Raw genomic sequence first — 22249 nt, 5'->3', positions numbered from 1 at the left:
TTTGTATCTTTTAAAAGAGCTTTACGGAAAGGAATTTGTATACATCTATTGTCAGACACATGGGAACAAATTCTTTCTTGAATTCGCCTCCTGGATAAATAAAAAAGACATTTCATTCAAGAAATTATGACGAAACTCTAAGTAAGCAACAAACTCTTTCTTGAAGTTACCTCATGGCTACACAATGCAGAAATTTCATTTAAGAAATTATCAAAAATTGTAAGTAAGTGGCAAATTCTTTCACAAATATGTTAATACGTTTAAGCAATAAATATCTTTAAGCTTAACCCGTCTTTATTCTTCAGAATAGTTTTATTCATTTCATTAAATTATGAAGAAATTGTAAGTAAGTAACAATAGCTTTCTTGAATTCGCTTCCTGGACACAATACAGATATTTAATTCAAGAAATCATAATAAAATCGCAAGTAAGTAATAAAGTCTTTATTGTTTTCACCTATTGGATACACAATACTGAAATTTCATTCAAAAAATTATGATAGAATTGTAAATAGGTAACACACTCATGTTACCTCATGGACACACAATGCAGAAATTTCATTTAAGGAATTATCAAAAATTTTAAGTAAGTAGCAAATTTCTCTTGGAGCTGAAACGATGGGTTCACTCGACTTCCACGTATCGCGGGACCTTTGTTGTTTCCACTTACTCCAAGATGCATTATTAATCCTTTACTAAATGACAGAATGGTTAAAAAACAAAGCTTTTGATAGCATTGAAGTCACCTCTATTTTTGCAAAAAGTGAAATTTACTCGGAAAAAATACAAAGGATCCTGAAACGATGGGTTCACTCGACTTCCACGTATCACGGGACCTTTGTTGTTTCCATTTACTCCAAGATGTATTATTAATCCTTTACTAAATGACAGAATGGTTAAAAAACAAAGCTTTTGATAGCATTGAAGTCACCTCTGTTTTTGCAAAAAGTGAAATTTACTCGGCAAAAATGTAAAGGATCCTGAAACGATGGGCTCACTCCATTTCCTCGTATCTCGGGACCTTTGTTGTTTCCACTTACTACAAGATGCATTATTAATCCTTTACTAAATGACAGAATGGTTAAAAAACAAAGATGTTTGATAGCATTAAAGTCACCTCTATTTTTGCAAAAAGTGAAATTTACTCAGAAAAAATACAAAGGATCCTGAAACGATGGGTTCACTCGACTTCCACGTATTTCGGGACCTTTGTTGTTTCCACTTACTCCAAGATGCATTATGATTCCTTTACTAAATGACACAATGTTTTATAAATAAAGCTTTTGATAGCATTGAAGTCACCTCTGTTTTTACAAAAAGTGAAATTTACTCGGCAAAAATGCTAAGGATCCTGAAACGATGGGTTTACTCGACTTCCATGTATCGCGGGACCTTTGTTGTTTCCACTTACTCCAAGATGCATTATTAATCCTTTAATAAATGACAGAATGGTTAAAAAACAAAGCTTTTGATAGCATTGAAGTCACTTCTGTTTTTGCAAAAAGTGAAATTTACTCGGCAAAAATACTAAGGATTCTGAAACGATGGGTTCACTCGACTTCCATGTATCGCGTGACCTTTGTTGTTTCCACTTACTCCAATTTGAATTTTTAATCCTTTACTAAATAACAGAATGGTTAAAAAACAAAGCTTTTGATAGCATTGAAGTCACCTCTATTTTTGCAAAAAGTGAAATTTACTCGGCAAAAATACAAAGGATCCTGAAACGATGGGTTCACTCGACTTCCACGTATCTCGGGACCTTTGTTGTTTCCACTTACTCCAAGATGCATTATTAATCCTTTACTAAATGACAGAATGGTTAAAAAACAAAGCTTTTGATAGCATTTAAGTCACCTCTGTTTTTGCAAAAAGTGAAATTTACTCGGCAAAAATGCTAAGGATCCTGAAACGATGGGTTTACTCGAATTCCACGTATCTCGGGACCTTTGTTGTTTCCACTTACTCCAAGATGCATTATTAATCCTTTACTAAATGACAGAATGGTTAAAAAACAAAGCTTTTGATAGCATTGAAGTCACCTCTATTTTTGCAAAAAGTGAAATTTACTCGGCAAAAATGCAAAGGATCCTGAAACGATGGGTTCACTCGACTTCCACGTATCTCGGGACCTTTGTTGTTTCCACTTACTCCAAGATGCATTATTAATCCTTTACTAAATGACAGAATGGTTAAAAAACAAAGCTTTTGATAGCATTGAAGTCACCTCTGTATTTTTGCAAAAGAGCTGAAATTTACTCGGCAAAAATGCGAAGGATCCTGAAACGATGGGTTCACTCGACTTCCACGTATCTCAGGACCTTTGTTGTTTCCACTTACTCCAATGATGCATTATTAATCCTTTACTAAATGACAGAATGGTTAAAAAACAAAGCTTTTGATAGCATTGAAGTCACCTCTGTTTTTGCAAAAAGTGAAATTTACTCGGCAAAAATGCAAAGGATCCTGAAACGATGGGTTCACTCGACCTCCACGTATCTCAGGACCTTTGTTGTTTCCACTTACTCCAATTTGAATTATCAATCCTTTACTAAATGACAGAATGGTTAAAAAACAAAGCTTTTGATAGCATTAAAGTCACCTCTATTTTTGCAAAAAGTGAAATTTACTCAGAAAAAATACAAAGGATCCTGAAACGATGGGTTCACTCGACTTCCACGTATCGCGGGACCTTCGTTGTTTCCACTTACTCCAAGACGCATTATTAATCCTTTACTAAATTACAGAATGGTTAAAAAACAAAGCTTTTGATAGCATTGAAGTCACCTCTATTTTTGCAAAAAGTGAAATTTACTCAGAAAAAATACAAAGGATCCTGAAACGATGGGTTCACTCGACTTCCACGTATCGCGGGACCTTTGTTGTTTCCACTTACTCCAATTTGAATTATTAATCCTTTACTAAATGACAGAATGGTTAAAAAACAAAGCTTTTGATAGCATTGAAGTCACCTCTATTTTTGCAAAAAGTGAAATTTACTCGGCAAAAATACAAAGAATCCTGAAACGATGGGTTCACTCGACTTCCACGTATCACGGGACCTTTGTTGTTTCCACTTACTCCAAGATGTTTTATTAATCCTTTACTAATTGACAGAATGGTTAAAAAACAAAGCTTTTGATATCATTGAAGGCACCTCTATTTTTGCAAAAAGTGAAATTTACTCGGCAAAAATACAAAGGATCCTGAAACGATGGGTTCACTCGATTTCCACGTATCGCGGGACTTTGTTGTTTCCACTTACTCCAATTTGAATTATTAATCCTTTACTAAATGACAGAATGGTTAAAAAACAAAGCTTTTGATAACATTGAAGTCACCTCTATTTTTGCAAAAAGTGAAATTTACTTGGCAAAAATACAAAGGATCCTGAAACGATAGGTTCATTCGACTTCCACGTATCACGGGACCTTTGTTGTTTCCACTTACTCCAAGATGCATTATTAATCCTTTACTAAATGACAGAATGGTTAAAAAACAAAGCTTTTGATAGCATTGAAGTCACCTCTGTTTTTGCAAAAAGTGAAATTTACTCGGCAAAAATGTGAAGGATCCTCGAAACGATGGGTTCACTCGCATGATCTCATTATGTATCTCGGGACCTTTGTTGTTTCCACTTACTCCAAGATGCATTATTGATCCTTTACTAAATGACAGAATGGTTAAAAAACAAAGCTTTTAATAGCATTGAAGTCACCTCTATTTTTGCAAAAAGTTAAATTTACTCGGCAAAAATGCAAAGGATCCTGAAACGATGGGTTCACTCGACTTCCTCGTATCTCGGGACCTTTGTTGTTTCCACTTACTCCAAGATGCATTATTAATCTTTTACGAAATGACAGAATGATTAAAAAACAAAGCTTTGGATAGCATTGAAGTCACCTGGTTTTGATTTTGGATTGAAGTTATCAAGTATTTTGCAGTAGGTTGTATCAAGACATGGCTGATTGTAGAAAGAGAAAAGCCAAGACAGACAGTCCAAGTAACTGAGAGCTGTTTACTCGGCAAAAATGCAAAGGATCCTGAAACGATGGGCTCACTCCAATTCCACGTATCTTGGGACCTTTGTTGTTTTCACTTACTCCAAGATGCATTATTAATCCTTTACTAAATGACAGAATGGTTAAAAAACAAAGCTTTTGATAGCATTGAAGTCACCTCTGTTTTTGCAAAAAGTGAAATTTACTCGGCAAAAATGCAAAGGATCCTGAAAAGATGGGTTCACTCGACTTCCACGCATCGCGGGACCTTTGTTGTTTCTATTTACTCCAAGATGCATTATTAATCCTTTACTAAATGACAGAATGGTTAAAAAACAAAGCTTTTAATAGCATTGAAGTCCCCTTTATTTTTGCAAAAAGTGAAATTTACTCGGCAAAAATGTGAAGGATCCTGAAACGATGGGTTCACTCCATTTTTATGTATCTGGGGACCTTTGTTGTTTCCACTTACTCCAAGATGCATTATTGATCCTTTACTAAATGACAGAATGGTTAAAAAACAAAGCTTTTAATAGCATTGAAGTCCCCTTTATTTTTGCAAAAAGTGAAATTTACTCGGCAAAAATGCAAAGGATCCTGAAACGATAGGTTCATTCGACTTCCACGTATCACGGGACCTTTGTTGTTTCCACTTACTCCAAGATGAATTTTATTAATCTTTTACGAAATGACAGAATGGTTAAAAAACAAAGCTTTGGATAGCATTGAAGTCACCTGTTTTTGATTTTGAATTGAAGTTATCAAGTATTTTGCAGTAGGTTCTATCAAGACATGGCTGATTGTAGAAAGAGCAAAGCCAAGACAGATAGTCCAAGTAATTGAGAGCTGTTTACTCGGCAAAAATGTAAAGAATCCTGAAACGCTGGGCTGACTCCATTTCCACATATCTCGGGACCTTTTTTGTTTCCACTTACTCCAAGATGCATTATTAATCCATTGCTAAATGACAGAATGGTTAAAAAACAAAGCATTTGATAGCATTGAAGTCACCTCTGTTTTTGCAAAAAGTGAAATTTACTCGGCAAAAATGCAAAGGATCCTGAAACGATGGGTTCACTCGACTTCCACGTATCGCGGGACCTTTGTTGTTTCCACTTACTCCAATTTACATTATTAATCCTTTACTAAATGACAGAATGGTTAAAAAACAAAGTTTTTGATAGCATTGAAGTCACCTCTATTATTGCAAAAAGTGAAATTTACTCGGCAAAAATACAAAGGATCCTGAAACGATGGGTTCACTCGACTTCCACGTATCACGGGACCTTTGTTGTTTCCACTTACTCCAAGATGCATTATTAATCCTTTACTAAATGACAGAATGGTTAAAAAACAAAGCTTTTTATAGCATTGAAGTCACCTTTGTTTTTGCAAAAAGTGAAACTTACTCGGCAAAAATGTGGAGGATCCTGAAACGATGGGTTCACTCCATTTTTATGTATCTGGGGACTTTTGTTGTTTCCACTTACTCCAAGATGCATTATTGATCATTTACTAAATGACAGAATGGTAAAAAAACAAAGCTTTTAATAGTATTAAAGTCCCCTCTATTTTTACAAAAGTGAAATTTACTCGGCAAAAATACAAAGGATCCTGAAACGATAGGTTCATTCGACTTCCACGTATCTCAGGACCTTTGTTGTTTCCACTTACTCCAAGATGCATTATTAATCTTTTACGAAATGACAGAATGGTTAAAAAACAAAGCTTTGAATAGCATTGAAGTCACCTGGTTTTGATTTTGAATTGAAGTTCTGAATTGAAGTTTTGAATCAAGTATTTTGCAGTACGTTGTATCAAGACATGGCTGATTGTAGAAAGAGAAAAGCTAAGACAGATAGTCCAAGTAATTGAGAGCTGTTTACTCGGCAAAAATGCAAAGGATCCTGAAACAATGGGCTCACTCCATTTCCACGTATCACCGGACCTTTGTTGTTTCCACTTACTCCAAGATGCATTATTAATCCTTTACTAAATGACAGAATGGTTAAAAAGCAAAGCTTTTGATAGCATTTAAGTCACCTCTGTTTTTGCAAAAAGTGAAATTTACTCGGCAAAAATGCCAAGGATCCTGAAACGATAGGTTCATTCGACTTCCACGTATCTCGGGACGTTTGTTGTTTCCACTTACTCAAAGATGAATTTTATTAATCTTTTACGAAATGACAGAATTGTTAAAAAACAAAGCTTTGGATAGCATTGAAGTCACCTGGTTTTGATTTTGAATTGAAGTTATCAAGTATTTTGCAGTAGGTTCTATCAAGACATGGCTGATTGTAGAAAGAGAAAAGCCAAGACAGATGGTCCAAGTAATTGAGAGCTGTTTACTCGGCAAAAATGTAAAGAATCCTGAAACGCTGGGCTCACTCCATTTCCACGTATCTCGGGACCTTTGTTGTTTCCACTTACTCCAAGATGCATTATTAATCCTTTACTAAATGACAGAATGGTTAAAAAACAAAGCTTTTGATAGCATTGAAGTCAACTCTGTTTATGCAAAAAGTAAAATTTACTCCGCAAAAATGCAAAGGATCCTGAAACGATGGGTTCACTCGACTTCCACGTATCACGGGACCTTTGTTGTTTCCACTTACTCCAAGATGCATTATTAATCCTTTACTAAATGACAGAATGGTTAAAAAACAAAGCTTTTTATAGCATTGAAGTCACCTTTGTTTTTGCAAAAAGTGAAATTTACTCGGCAAAAATGCTAAGGATCCTGAAACGATGGGTTAACTCGACTTCCACGTATCGGGGGACCTTTGTTGTTTCCACTTACTCCAATTTGAATTATTAATCCTTTACTAAATGACAGAATGGTTAAAAAACAAAGCTTTTGATAGCATTGAAGTCACCTCTGTTTTTGAAAAAACTGAAATTTACTCGGCAAAAATGTAAAGGATCCTGAAACGATAGGTTCGTTCGATTCCACGTATCTCGGGACCTTTGTTGTTTCCACTTACTCCAAGATGCATTATTAATCCTTTACTAAATGACAGAATGGTTAAAAAACAAAGCTTTTAATAGCATTGAAGTCACCTCTGTTTTTGCAAAAAGTGAAATTTACTCGGCAAAAATGTGGAGGATCCTGAAACGATGGGTTCACTCCATTTTTATGTATCTGGGGACTTTTGTTGTTTCCACTTACTCCAAGATGCATTATTAACCCTTTACTAAATGACAGAATGGTTAAAAAACAAAGCTTTTGATAGCATTGAAGTCACTTCTGTTTTTGCAAAAAGTGAAATTTACTCGGCAAAAATGCAAAGGATCCTGAAACGAAGGGTTCACTCGACTTCAACGTATCGCGGGACCTTTGTTGTTTCCACTTACTCCAATTTGAATTTTTAATCCTTTACTAAATAACAGAATGGTTAAAAAACAAAGCTTTTGATAGCATTGAAGTCACTTCTGTTTTTGAAAAAATGGAAATTTACTCGGCAAAAATGTGAAGGCTCCTGAAACGATGGGTTCGCACCATTTTTATGTATCTCGGGACCTTTGTTGTTTCCACTTACTCCAAGATGCATTATTGATCCTTTACTAAATGACAGAATGGTTAAAAAACAAAGCTTTTGATAGCATTGAAGTCCCCTGTATTTTTGCAATAAGTGAAATTAACTTATCCTGCAACAATAGGTTCATTCGACTTCCACGTATCTCGGGACCTTTGTTGTTTCCACTTACTCCAAGATGCATTATTAATCCTTTACTAAATGACAGAACGGTTAAAAAACAAAGCTTTGGATAGCATTGAAGTCACCTGGTTTTGATTTTGAATTGAAGTTATCAAGTATTTTGCAGTAGGTTGTATCAAGACATGGCTGATTGTAGAAAGAGAAAAGCCAAGACAGATAGTCTAAGTAATTGAGAGCTGTTTACTCGGCAAAAATGCAAAGGATCCTGAGACGATGGGCTCACTCCATTCCCACGTATCTCGGGACCTTTGTTGTTTCCACTTACTCCAAGATGCATTATTAATCCTTTACTAAATGACAGAACGGTTAAAAAACAAAGCTTTTGATAGCATTTAAGTCACCTCTGTTTTTGCAAAAAGTGAAATTTACTCGGCAAAAATGTGAAGGCTCCTGAAACGATGGGTTCGCACCATTTTTATGTATCTCGGGACCTTTGTTGTTTCCACTTACTCCAAGATGCATTATTGATCCTTTACTAAATGACAGAATGGTTAAAAAACAAAGCTTTTGATAGCATTGAAGTCACCTCTATTTTTGCAAAAAGTGAAATTTACTCGGCAAAAATACAAAGGATCCTGAAACGATGGGTTCACTCGACTTCCACATATCGCGGGACCTTTGTTGTTTCCACTTACTCCAATTTGAATTATTAATCCTTTACTAAATGACAGAATGATTAAAAAACAAAGCTTTTGATAGCATTGAAGTCACCTCTATTTTTGCAAAAAGTGAAATTTACTCGGCAAAAATACAAAGGATCCTGAAACGATGGGTTCACTCGACTTCCACGTATCACGGGACCTTTGTTGTTTCCACTTACTCCAAGGTGCATTATTAATCCTTTACTAATTGACACAATGGTTAAAAAACAAAGCTTTTGATAGCATTGATGTCACCTCTGTTTTTGCAAAAAGTGAAATTTACTCGGCAAAAATGTGAAGGATCCTGAAACGATGGGTTCACTCGACCTCCACGTATCTCAGGACCTTTGTTGTTTCCAATTACTCCAATTTGAATTATCAATCCTTTACTAAATGACAGAATGGTTAAAAAACAAAGCTTTTGATAGCATTGAAGTCACCTCTATTTTTGCAAAAAGTGAAATTTACTCGGCAAAAATGCAAAGGATCCTGAAACGATGGGTTCACTCGACTTCCACGTATCTCAGGACCGTTGTTGTTTCCACTTACTCCAATTTGAATTATTAATCCTTTACTAAATGACAGAATGGTTAAAAAACAAAGCTTTTGATAGCATTGAAGTCACCTCTATTTTTGCAAAAAGTGAAATTTACTCGGCAAAAATGCAAAGGATCCTGAAACGATGGGTTCACTCGACTTCCACGTATCTCGGTACCTTTGTTGTTTCCACTTACTCCAAGATGCATTATTAATCCTTTACTAAATGAGAGAATGGTTAAAAAACAAAGCTTTTGATAGCATTGAAGTCACCTCTGTTTTTGCAAAAAGTGAAATTTACTCGGTAAAAATGCTAAGGATCCTGAAACGATGGGTTAACTCGACTTCCACGTATCGGGGGACCTTTGTTGTTTCCACTTACTCCAATTTGAATTATTAATCCTTTACTAAATGACAGAATGGTTAAAAAACAAAGCTTTTAATAGCATTGAAGTCACCTCTATTTTTGCAAAAAGTGAAATTTACTCGGCAAAAATACAAAGGATCCTGGATCGATGGGTTCACTCGACTTCCACGTATCACGGGACCTTTGTTGTTTCCACTTACTCCAAGATGTTTTATTAATCCTTTACTAATTGACAGAATGGTTAAAAAACAAAGCTTTTGATATCATTGAAGGCACCTCTATTATTGCAAAAAGTGAAACTTACTCGGCAAAAATACAAAGGATCCTGAAACGATAGGTTCATTTGACTTCCACGTATCGCGGGATCTTTGTTGTTTCCACTTACTCCAATTTGAATTATTAATCCTTTACTAAATGACAGAATGGTTAAAAAACAAAGCTTTTGATAACATTGAAGTCATCTCTATTTTTGCAAAAAGTGAAATTTACTTGGCAAAAATACAAAGGATCCTGAAACGATGGGTTTACTCGACTTCCACGTATCATGGGACCTTTGTTGTTTCCACTTACTCCAAGGTGCATTATTAATCCTTTACTAATTGACACAATGGTTAAAAAACAAAGCTTTTGATAGCATTGATGTCACCTCTGTTTTTGCAAAAAGTGAAATTTACTCGGCAAAAATGTGAAGGATCCTGAAACGATGGGTTCACTCGATATCCACGTATCTCAGGACCTTTGTTGTTTCCAATTACTCCAATGTGAATTATTAATCCTTTACTAAATGACAGAATGGTTAAAAAACAAAGCTTTTGATAGCATTGAAGTCACCTCTATTTTTACAAAAAGTGAAATTTACTCGGCAAAAATGCAAAGGATCCTGAAACGATGGGTTCACTCGACTTCCACGTATCTCAGGACCGTTGTTGTTTCCACTTACTCCAATTTGAATTATTAATCCTTTACTAAATGACAGAATGGTTAAAAAACAAAGCTTTTGATAGCATTGAAGTCACCTCTATTTTTGCAAAAAGTGAAATTTACTCGGCAAAAATGCAAAGGATCCTGAAACGATGGGTTCACTCGACTTCCACGTATCTCGGTACCTTTGTTGTTTCCACTTACTCCAAGATGCATTATTAATCCTTTACTAAATGAGAGAATGGTTAAAAAACAAAGCTTTTGATAGCATTGAAGTCACCTCTGTTTTTGCAAAAAGTGAAATTTACTCGGTAAAAATGCTAAGGATCCTGAAACGATGGGTTAACTCGACTTCCACGTATCGGGGGACCTTTGTTGTTTCCACTTACTCCAATTTGAATTATTAATCCTTTACTAAATGACAGAATGGTTAAAAAACAAAGCTTTTAATAGCATTGAAGTCACCTCTATTTTTGCAAAAAGTGAAATTTACTCGGCAAAAATACAAAGGATCCTGGATCGATGGGTTCACTCGACTTCCACGTATCACGGGACCTTTGTTGTTTCCACTTACTCCAAGATGTTTTATTAATCCTTTACTAATTGACAGAATGGTTAAAAAACAAAGCTTTTGATATCATTGAAGGCACCTCTATTATTGCAAAAAGTGAAACTTACTCGGCAAAAATACAAAGGATCCTGAAACGATAGGTTCATTTGACTTCCACGTATCGCGGGATCTTTGTTGTTTCCACTTACTCCAATTTGAATTATTAATCCTTTACTAAATGACAGAATGGTTAAAAAACAAAGCTTTTGATAACATTGAAGTCATCTCTATTTTTGCAAAAAGTGAAATTTACTTGGCAAAAATACAAAGGATCCTGAAACGATGGGTTTACTCGACTTCCACGTATCACGGGGCCTTTGTTGTTTCCACTTAATCCAAAATGCATTATTAATCCTTTACTAAATGACAGAATGGTTAAAAAACAAAGCTTTTGATAGCATTGAAGTCACCTCTGTTATTGCAAAAAGTGAAATTTACTCGGCAAAAATGTGAAGGATCCTCAAACGATGGGTTCACTCCATTTTTATGTATCTCGGGACCTTTGTTGTTTCCAATTACTCCAAGATGCATTATTGATCCTTTACTAAGTGACAGAATGGTTAAAAAACAAAGATTTTAATAGCATTGAAGTCCCCTCTATTTTTGCAAAAACTTAAATTTACTCGGCAAAAATGTAAAGGATCCTGAAACGATAGGTTCGTTCGATTCCACGTATCTCGGGACCTTTGTTGTTTCCACTTACTCCAATATGAATTTTATTAATCTTTTACGAAATGACAGAATGGTTAAAAAACAAAGCTTTGGATAGCATTGAAGTCACCTGGTTTTGATTTTGAATTGAAGTCATCAAGTGTTTTGCAGTAGGTTCTATCAAGACATGGCTGATTGTAGAAAGAGAAAAGCCAAGACAGATAATCCAAGTAATTGAGAGCTGTTTACTCGGCAAAAATGCAAAGGATCCTGAAACGATGGGCTCACTCCATTTCCACGTATCTCGGGATGTTTGTTGTTTCCACTTTCTCCAAGATGCATTATTAATCATTTACTAAATGACAGAATGGTTAAAAAACAAAGCTATAGATAGCATTGAAGTCACCTCTGTTTTTGCAAAAAGTCAAATTTACTCGGCAAAAATGTGAAGGATCCTGAAACGACGGGTTCACTCCATTTTTATGTATCTCGGGACCTTTGTTGTTTTCACTTACTCCAAGATGCATTATTGATCCTTTACTAAATGATAGAATGGTTAAAAAACAAAGCTTTTAATAGCATTGAAGTCACCTCTATTTTTGCAAAAAGTGAAATTTACTCGGCAAAAATGCAAAGGATCCTGAAACGATAGGTTCGTTCGACTTCCACGTATCTAGGGACCTTTGTTGTTTCCACTTACTCCAAGATGCATTGTTGATCCTTTACTAAATGACAGAATGGTTGAAAAACAAAGCTTTTAATAGCATTGAAGTCCCCTCTATTTTTGCAAAAAGTAAAATTTACTCGGCAAAAATGCAAAGGATCCTGAAACGATAGGTTCGTTCGACTTCCACGTATCTCGAGACCTTTGTTGTTTCCACTTACTCCAAGATGCATTATTGATCCTTTACTAAATGACAGAATGGTTAAAAAACAAAGCTTTGGATAGCATTGAAGTCACCTGGTTTTGATTTTGAATTGAAGTCATCAAGTGTTTTGCAGTAGGTTCTATCAAGACATGGCTGATTGTAGAAAGAGAAAAGCCAAGACAGATAATCCAAGTAATTGAGAGCTGTTTACTCGGCAAAAATGCAAAGGATCCTGAAACGATGGGCTCACTCCATTTCCACGTATCTCGGGACCTTTGTTGTTTCCACTTTCTCCAAGATGCATTATTAATCCTTTACTAAATGACAGAATGGTTAAAAAACAAAGCTATAGATAGCATTGAAGTCACCTCTGTTTTTGCAAAAAGTGAAATTTACTCGGCAAAAATACAAAGGATCCTGAAACGATGGGTTTACTCTTCCACATATCACGGGACATTTGTTGTTTCCATTTACTCCAAGATACATTATTAATCCCTTACTAAATGACAGAATGGTTAAAAAACAAAGCTTTTGATAGCATTGAAGTCACCTTTGTTTTTGCAAAAAGTGAAATTTACTCGGCAAAAAGGTGGAGGATTCTGAAACGATGGGTTCACTCCATTTTTATGTATCTGGGGACCTTTGTTGTTTCCACTTACTCCAAGATGCATTATTAATCCTTTACTAAATGACAGAATGGTTAAAAAACAAAGCTTTTAATAGCATTGAAGTCCCCTCTATTTTTGCAAAAGTGAAATTTACTCGGCAAAAATACAAAGGATCCTGAAACGATAGGTTCATTCGACTTCCATGTATCTCGGGGCCTTTGTTGTTTCCACTTACTCCAAAATGCATTATTAATCCTTTACTAAATAACAGAATGGTTAAAAAACAAAGCTTTTGATAGCATTGAAGTCACCTCTGTTTTTGCAAAAAGTGAAATTTACTCGGCAAAAATACAAAGGATCCTGAAACGATGGGTTCACTCGACTTCCACGTATCACGGGACCTTTGTTGTTTCAATGTACTCCAAGATGCATTATTAATCCTTTACTAATTGACAGAATGGTTAAAAAACAAAGATTTTGATATTATTGAAGTCACCTCTATTTTTGCAAAAAGTGAAATTTACTCGGGAAAAATACAGAGGATCCTGAAACGATGGGTTCACTCGACTTCCACGTATCGCGTGACCTTTGTTGTTTCCACTTACTCCAATTTGAATTATTAATCCTTTACTAAATGACAGAATGGTTAAAAAACAAAGCTTTTGATAGCATTGAAGTCACCTCTATTTTTGCAAAAAGTGAAATTTACTCGGCAAAAATACAAAGGATCCTGAAACGATGGGTTCACTCGACTTCCACGTATCACGGGCCTTTGTTGTTTCCACTTACTCCAAAATGCATTATTAATCCTTTACTAAATAACAGAATGGTTAAAAAACAAAGCTTTTGATAGCATTGAAGTCACCTCTGTTTTTGCAAAAAGTCAAATTTACTCGGCAAAAATGTTATGGATCCTGAAACGACGGGTTCACTCCATTTTTATGTATCTCGGGACCTTTGTTGTTTTCACTTACTCCAAGATGCATTATTGATCCTTTACTAAATGATAGAATGGTTAAAAAACAAAGCTTTTAATAGCATTGACGTCACCTCTATTTTTGCAAAAAGTGAAATTTACTCGGCAAAAATGCAAAGGATCCTGAAACGATAGGTTCGTTCGACTTCCACGTATCTAGGGACCTTTGTTGTTTCCACTTACTCCAAGATGCATTTTTGATCCTTTACTAAATGACAGAATGGTTGAAAAACAAAGCTTTTAATAGCATTGAAGTCCCCTCTATTTTTGCAAAAAGTGAAATTTACTCGGCAAAAATGCAAAGGATCCTGAAACGATAGGTTCGTTCGACTTCCACGTATCTCGAGACCTTTGTTGTTTCCACTTACTCCAAGATGCATTATTGATCCTTTACTAAATGACAGAATGGTTAAAAAACAAAGCTTTTAATAGCATTGAAGTCACCTCTATTTTTGCAAAAAGTGAAATTTACTCGGCAAAAATGCAAAGGATCCTGAAACGATAGGTTCGTTCGACTTCCACGTATCTAGGGACCTTTGTTGTTTCCACTTACTCCAAGATGCATTGTTGATCCTTTACTAAATGACAGAATGGTTAAAAAACAAAGCTTTGGATAGCATTGAAGTCACCTGGTTTTGATTTTGAATTGAAGTCATCAAGTGTTTTGCAGTAGGTTCTATCAAGACATGGCTGATTGTAGAAAGAGAAAAGCCAAGACAGATAATCCAAGTAATTGAGAGCTGTTTACTCGGCAAAAATGCAAAGGATCCTGAAACGATGGGCTCACTCCATTTCCACGTATCTCGGGACCTTTGTTGTTTCCACTTACTCCAAGATGCATTATTAATCCTTTACTAAATGACAGAATGGTTAAAAAAGAAAGCTATAGATAGCATTGAAGTCACCTCTGTTTTTGCAGAAAGTGAAATTTACTCGGCAAAAATACAAAGGATCCTGAAACGATGGGTTTACTCTTCCACATATCACGGGACATTTGTTGTTTCCATTTACTCCAAGATACATTATTAATCCCTTACTAAATGACAGAATGGTTAAAAAACAAAGCTTTTGATAGCATTGAAGTCACCTTTGTTTTTGCAAAAAGTGAAATTTACTCGGCAAAAAGGTGGAGGATTCTGAAACGATGGGTTCACTCCATTTTTATGTATCTGGGGACCTTTGTTGTTTCCACTTACTCCAAGATGCATTATTAATCCTTTACTAAATGACAGAATGGTTAAAAAAGCTTTTAATAGCATTGAATTCCCCTCTATTATTGCAAAAAGTGAAATTTACTCGGCAAAAATACAAAGGATCCTGAAACGATAGGTTCATTCGACTTCCACGTATCTCAGGACCTTTGTTGTTTCCACTTACTCCAAGATGCATTATTAATCCTTTACTAAATAACAGAATGGTTAAAAAACAAAGCTTTTGATAGCATTGAAGTCACCTCTGTTTTTGCAAAAAGTGAAATTTACTCGGCAAAAATACAAAGGATCCTGAAACGATGGGTTCACTCGACTTCCACGTATCACGGGACCTTTGTTGTTTCAATGTACTCCAAGATGCATTATTAATCCTTTACTAATTGACAGAATGGTTAAAAAACAAAGATTTTGATATTATTGAAGTCACCTCTATTTTTGCAAAAAGTGAAATTTACTCGGGAAAAATACAGAGGATCCTGAAACGATGGGTTCACTCGACTTCCACGTATCGCGTGACCTTTGTTGTTTCCACTTACTCCAATTTGAATTATTAATCCTTTACTAAATGACAGAATGGTTAAAAAACAAAGCTTTTGATAGCATTAAAGTCACCTCTATTTTTGCAAAAAGTGAAATTTACTCGGCAAAAATACAAAGGATCCTGAAACGATGGGTTCACTCGACTTCCACGTATCACGGGGCCTTTGTTGTTTCCACTTACTCCAAAATGAATTATTAATCCTTTACTAAATAACAGAATGGTTAAAAAACAAAGCTTTTGATAGCATTGAAGTCACCTCTGTTTTTGCAAAAAGTCAAATTTACTCGGCAAAAATGTGAAGGATCCTGAAACGACGGGTTCACTCCATTTTTATGTATCTCGGGACCTTTGTTGTTTTCACTTACTCCAAGATGCATTATTGATCCTTTACTAAATGATAGAATGGTTAAAAAACAAAGCTTTTAATAGCATTGACGTCACCTCTATTTTTGCAAAAAGTGAAATTTACTCGGCAAAAATGCAAAGGATCCTGAAACGATAGGTTCGTTCGACTTCCACGTATCTAGGGACCTTTGTTGTTTCCACTTACTCCAAGATGCATTGTTGATCCTTTACTAAATGACAGAATGGTTGAAAAACAAAGCTTTTAATAGCATTGAAGTCCCCTCTATTTTTGCAAAAAGTGAAATTTACTCGGCAAAAATGCAAAGGATCCTGAAACGATAGGTTCGTTCGACTTCCACGTATCTCGAGACCTTTGTTGTTTCCACTTACTCCAAGATGCATTATTGATCCTTTACTAAATGACAGAATGGTTAAAAAACAAAGCTTTGGATAGCATTGAAGTCACCTGGTTTTGATTTTGAATTGAAGTCATCAAGTGTTTTGCAGTAGGTTCTATCAAGACATGGCTGATTGTAGAAAGAGAAAAGCCAAGACAGATAGTCCAAGTAATTGAGAGCTGTTTACTCGGCAAAAATGCAAAGGATCCTGAAACGATGGGCTCACTCCGTTTCCTCGTATCTCGGGACCTTTGTTGTTTCCACTTACTCCAAGATGCATTATTAATCCTTTACTAAATGACAGAATGGTTAAAAAACAAAGCTATAGATAGCATTGAAGTCACCTCTGTTTTTGCAGAAAGTGAAATTTACTCGGCAAAAATACAAAGGATCCTGAAACGATGGGTTTACTCGACTTCCACATATCACGGGACATTTGTTGTTTCCATTTACTCCAAGATACATTATTAATCCCTTACTAAATGACAGAATGGTTAAAAAACAAAGCTTTTGATAGCATTGAAGTCACCTTTGTTTTTGCAAAAAGTGAAATTTACTCGGCAAAAAGGTGGAGGATTCTGAAACGATGGGTTCACTCCATTTTTATGTATCTGGGGACCTTTGTTGTTTCCAATTACTCCAAGATGCATTATTGATCCTTTACTAAGTGACAGAATGGTTAAAAAACAAAGATTTTAATAGCATTGAATTCCCCTCTATTATTGCAAAAAGTGAAATTTACTCGGCAAAAATACAAAGGATCCTGAAACGATAGGTTCATTCGACTTCCACGTATCTCAGGACCTTTGTTGTTTCCACTTACTCCAAAATGCATTATTAATCCTTTACTAAATAACAGAATGGTTAAAAAACAAAGCTTTTGATAGCATTGAAGTCACCTCTGTTTTTGCAAAAAGTGAAATTTACTCGGCAAAAATACAAAGGATCCTGAAACGATGGGTTCACTCGACTTCCACGTATCACGGGACCTTTGTTGTTTCAATGTACTCCAAGATGCATTATTAATCCTTTACTAATTGACAGAATGGTTAAAAAACAAAGATTTTGATATTATTGAAGTCACCTCTATTTTTGCAAAAAGTGAAATTTACTCGGGAAAAATATAGAGGATCCTGAAACGATGGGTTCACTCGACTTCCACGTATCGCGTGACCTTTGTTGTTTCCACTTACTCCAATTTGAATTATTAATCCTTTACTAAATGACAGAATGGTTAAAAAACAAAGCTTTTGATAGCATTGAAGTCACCTCTATTTTTGCAAAAAGTGAAATTTACTCGGCAAAAATACAAAGGATCCTGAAACGATGGGTTCACTCGACTTCCACGTATCACGGGCCTTTGTTGTTTCCACTTACTCCAAAATGCATTATTAATCCTTTACTAAATAACAGAATGGTTAAAAAACAAAGCTTTTGATAGCATTGAAGTCACCTCTGTTTTTGCAAAAGTCAAATTTACTCGGCAAAAATGTGAAGGATCCTGAAACGACGGGTTCACTCCATTTTTATGTATCTCGGGACCTTTGTTGTTTTCACTTACTCCAAGATGCATTATTGATCCTTTACTAAATGATAGAATGGTTAAAAAACAAAGCTTTTAATAGCATTGAAGTCACCTCTATTTTTGCAAAAAGTGAAATTTACTCGGCAAAAATGCAAAGGATCCTGAAACGATAGGTTCGTTCGACTTCCACGTATCTAGGGACCTTTGTTGTTTCCACTTACTCCAAGATGCATTGTTGATCCTTTACTAAATGACAGAATGGTTGAAAAACAAAGCTTTTAATAGCATTGAAGTCCCCTCTATTTTTGCAAAAAGTGAAATTTACTCGGCAAAAATGCAAAGGATCCTGAAACGATAGGTTCGTTCGACTTCCACGTATCTCGAGACCTTTGTTGTTTCCACTTACTCCAAGATGCATTATTGATCCTTTACTAAATGACAGAATGGTTAAAAAACAAAGCTTTGGATAGCATTGAAGTCACCTGGTTTTGATTTTGAATTGAAGTCATCAAGTATTTTGCAGTAGGTTTTATCAAGAGATGGCTGATTGTAGAAAGAGAAAAGCCAAGACAGATAGTCCAAGTAATTGAGAGCTGTTTACTCGGCAAAAATGCAAAGGATCCTGAAACGATGGACTCACTCCATTTCCACGTATCTCGGGACCTTTGTTGTTTCCACTTACTCCAAGATGCATTATTAACCCTTTACTAAATGACAGAATGGTTAAAAAACAAAGCTTTTGATAGCATTTAAGTCACTTCTGTTTTTGCAAATAGTGAAATTTACTCGGCAAAAATGCAAAGGATCCTGAAACGAAGGGTTCACTCGACTTCCACGTATCGCGGGACCTTTGTTGTTTCCACTTACTCCAATTTGAATTATTAATCCTTTACTAAATAACAGAATGGTTAAAAAACAAAGCTTTTGATAGCATTGAAGTCACTTCTGTTTTTGAAAAAATGGAAATTTACTCGGCAAAAATGTGAAGGCTCCTGAAACGATGGGTTCGCACCATTTTTATGTATCTCGGGACCTTTGTTGTTTCCACTTACTCCAAAATGCATTATTGATCCTTTACTAAATGACAGAATGGTTAAAAAACAAAGCTTTTAATAGCATTGAAGTCCCCTGTATTATGGCAATAAGTGAAATTAACTTATCCTGCAACAATAGGTTCATTCGACTTCCACGTATCTCGGGACCTTTGTTGTTTCCACTTACTCCAAGATGCATCATTAATCTTTTACGAAATGACAGAATGGTTAAAAAACAAGGCTTTGGATAGCATTGAAGTCACCTGATTTTGATTTTGAATTGAAGTTATCAAGTATTTTGCAGTAGGTTGTATCAATACATGGCTGATTGTAGAAATAGAAAAGCCAAGACAGACAGTCCAAGTAATTGAGAGCTGTTTACTCGGCAAAAATGCAAAGGATCCTGAGACGATGGGCTCACTCCATTCCCACGTATCTCGGGACCTTTGTTGTTTCCACTTACTCCAAGATGCATTATTAATCCTTTACTAAATGACAGAACGGTTAAAAAACAAAGCTTTTGATAGCATTTATGTCACCTCTGTTTTTGCAAAAAGTGAAATTTACTCGGCAAAAATGCTAAGGATCCTGAAACGATAGTTTCACTCGACTTCCACGTATCACGGGACCTTTGTTGTTTCCACTTACTCCAAGGTGCATTATTAATCCTTTACTAATTCACACAATGGTTAAAAAACAAAGCTTTTGATAGCTTTTGATACCTTTGTTGTTTCCACTTACTCCAATTTGAATTATTAATCCTTTACTAAATGACAGACTGGTTAAAAAACAAGGTTTTTGATAGCATTGAAGTCACCTCTATTTTTGCAAAAAGTGAAATTTACTCGGCAAAAATACAAAGGATCCTGAAACGATGGGTTCACTCGACTTCCACGTATCACGGGACCTTTGTTGTTTCCACTTACTCCAAGGTGCATTATTAATCCTTTACTAATTGACACAATGGTTAAAAAACAAAGCTTTTGATAGCATTGATGTCACCTCTGTTTTTGCAAAAAGTGAAATTTACTCGGCAAAAATTTGAAGGATCCTGAAACGATGGGTTCACTCCATTTATATGTATCTCGGGACCTTTGTTGTTTCCACTTACTTCAATTTGAATTATTAATCCTTTACTAAATGACAGAATGGTTAAAAAACAAAACTTTTGATAGCATTGAAGTCACCTCTATTTTTGCAAAAAGCGAAATTTACTCGGCAAAAATGCAAAGGATCCTGAAACGATGGGTTCACTCGACTTCCACGTATCTCAGGACCTTTGTTGTTCCCACTTACTCCAAGATGCATTATGAATCCTTTACTAAATGACAGAATGGTTAAAAAACAAAGCTTTTAATAGCATGGTTAAAAAACAAAGCTTTGGATAGCATTGAAGTCACCTCTATTTTTGCAAAAAGTGAAATTTACTCGGCAAAAATGCAAAGGATCCTGAAACGATGGGTTCACTCGACTTCCACGTATCTCAGGACCTTTGTTGTTTCCACTTACTCCAATGTGAATTATTAATCCTTTACTAAATGACAGAATGGTTAAAAAACAAAGCTTTTGGTAGCATTGAAGTCACCTCTATTTTTGCAAAAAGTGAAATTTACTCGGCAAAAATGCAAAGGATCCTGAAACGATGGGTTCACTCGACTTCCACGTATCTCAGGACCGTTGTTGTTTCCACTTACTCCAATTTGAATTATCAATCCTTTACTAAATGACAGAATGGTTAAAAAACAAAGCTTTTGATAGCATTGAAGTCACCTCTATTTTTGCAAAAAGTGAAATTTACTCGGCAAAAATGCAAAGGATCCTGAAACGATGGGTTCACTCGACTTCCACGTATCTCAGGACCTTTGTTGTTTCCACTTACTCCAAGATGCATTATTAATCCTTTACTAAATGACAGAATGGTTATAAAACAAAGCTTTTGATAGCATTGAAGTCACCTCTGTTTTTGCAAAAAGTGAAATTTGCTCGGCAAATATGCAAAGGATCCTGAAACGATGGGTTCACTCCATTTCGATGTATCTCGGGGCCTTTGTGTTTCCACATACTCTAAAGTACATTCTCACTCCATTCCTAAATGACGGAACGGTTAACAACTAAAGCTGTTAATAGCATTAAAAATATATCATCTATTTATTTCCATAAATTCTCACGCCACTCAGTACAAATCAACCATTTAAATCGTAACAAAAATTTAATACACATTTGATCACACAAGCTATATTCGATACATATTCGAACGCACAGCAAATAATAATAAAATAAATGACAAATAAAATCCAGTCGTAATCCAGATTAGACGTCTCACGACAAAAGTGTTACAAAACAAACTTTGTTCGAAACAAATAAATAGCGAAAATTTACATTCGCATTTCTTGTAATAATCACAGCATATCAGAGAGAAATAGTAACAATTCTCGTTCTAAGCCTTAAAAAATTAATATATAAAAATAAGAAAAGAAAGTATGATTTCATAAAAACATAATTTTTCCCTCCTTAAGTAACTAAAATAATTTTCACAATTATTTATTTACCGCTAGGTTTTCCATTTCTAACCATCCATGTTTGAAGTCATAGAAAATACTATAGATGAGGAATAAGAAACAAATGTTATATCCTACGTTAATATTAGACTACTTTTGAGTCCAACAATTTTGTTTGAATAAAATCTTGTTTGTTTTTAAACAAAGCAATTATTTGCCACCGGGCTTTGCGTTTGTTTATTCTACTAATATATTTTTTTCTTATTTTGGTTCTCTAAAATTTGAAAGAACTAGAATTTTTCAAAAGTTGAAAACTGTTTCTAATATTACCTTTTAATTATGTTTTTAAGTGATCTGATGCAGGATAGAAAAGAATAAAGTATTAAGTGCACCACAGGTTACTACCAAAGGGTATGGGTAGGGTATTAAAGGATAACTTGTAGGAGTTGGGACTGGCACTAATAAACACAAAAAAAAATCCCAGCGTCATCTAGCATCTAGGGTATTTATAATTTTTTTTAGTGTAATAATAAGAAAATTAATTTAACTTGTCCAGTTGATAAAATTAGTATAGTAATCTGATCTCAATTCCTGACAGAAAAACGAATACAAAGCTTGAAAAAATGACAAGTGTCGCCAGACTCTATATGGCGTTGATTTTTTTTTCTGGAAATAGCGCCAGTTTCCACTCTTAAAAGTTACCCATATTCTTTAGGTTAATGCTATATTCATTTGAAACATGCTATAATTCCTGAAACATGGAAACATTCTTCGGAGGGTTACAGAAAAAATTTGAAA

At 35.2% G+C, this 22249-nt stretch overlaps 1 protein-coding gene across 1 annotated transcript in view; it reads right to left on the bottom strand.

Annotated features, from left to right (window-relative positions):
* Positions 1 to 21531, bottom strand: part of LOC148948734 (uncharacterized) — an 82508-nt gene extending 60977 nt beyond the window's left edge. The window contains exon 1 of the mRNA XM_089095006.1: positions 21525 to 21531. Coding sequence (XP_088951132.1) covers positions 21525 to 21531 — 7 coding nt within the window. The remainder of the gene's footprint in view (positions 1 to 21524) is intronic.
* Between the last annotated feature and the right edge of the window lie 718 nt (positions 21532 to 22249).

The sequence above is a fragment of the Artemia sp. Qi Xiang Cuo genome, chromosome 9 (assembly GCF_049724085.1).
Source record: "Artemia sp. Qi Xiang Cuo chromosome 9, ASM4972408v1, whole genome shotgun sequence".
In the NCBI taxonomy this organism is placed as follows: Eukaryota; Metazoa; Arthropoda; class Branchiopoda; order Anostraca; family Artemiidae; genus Artemia; species Artemia sp. Qi Xiang Cuo.
Note: the sequence above shows the minus strand (reverse complement) of the source record. Positions and strands in the feature narration are given on the sequence as shown.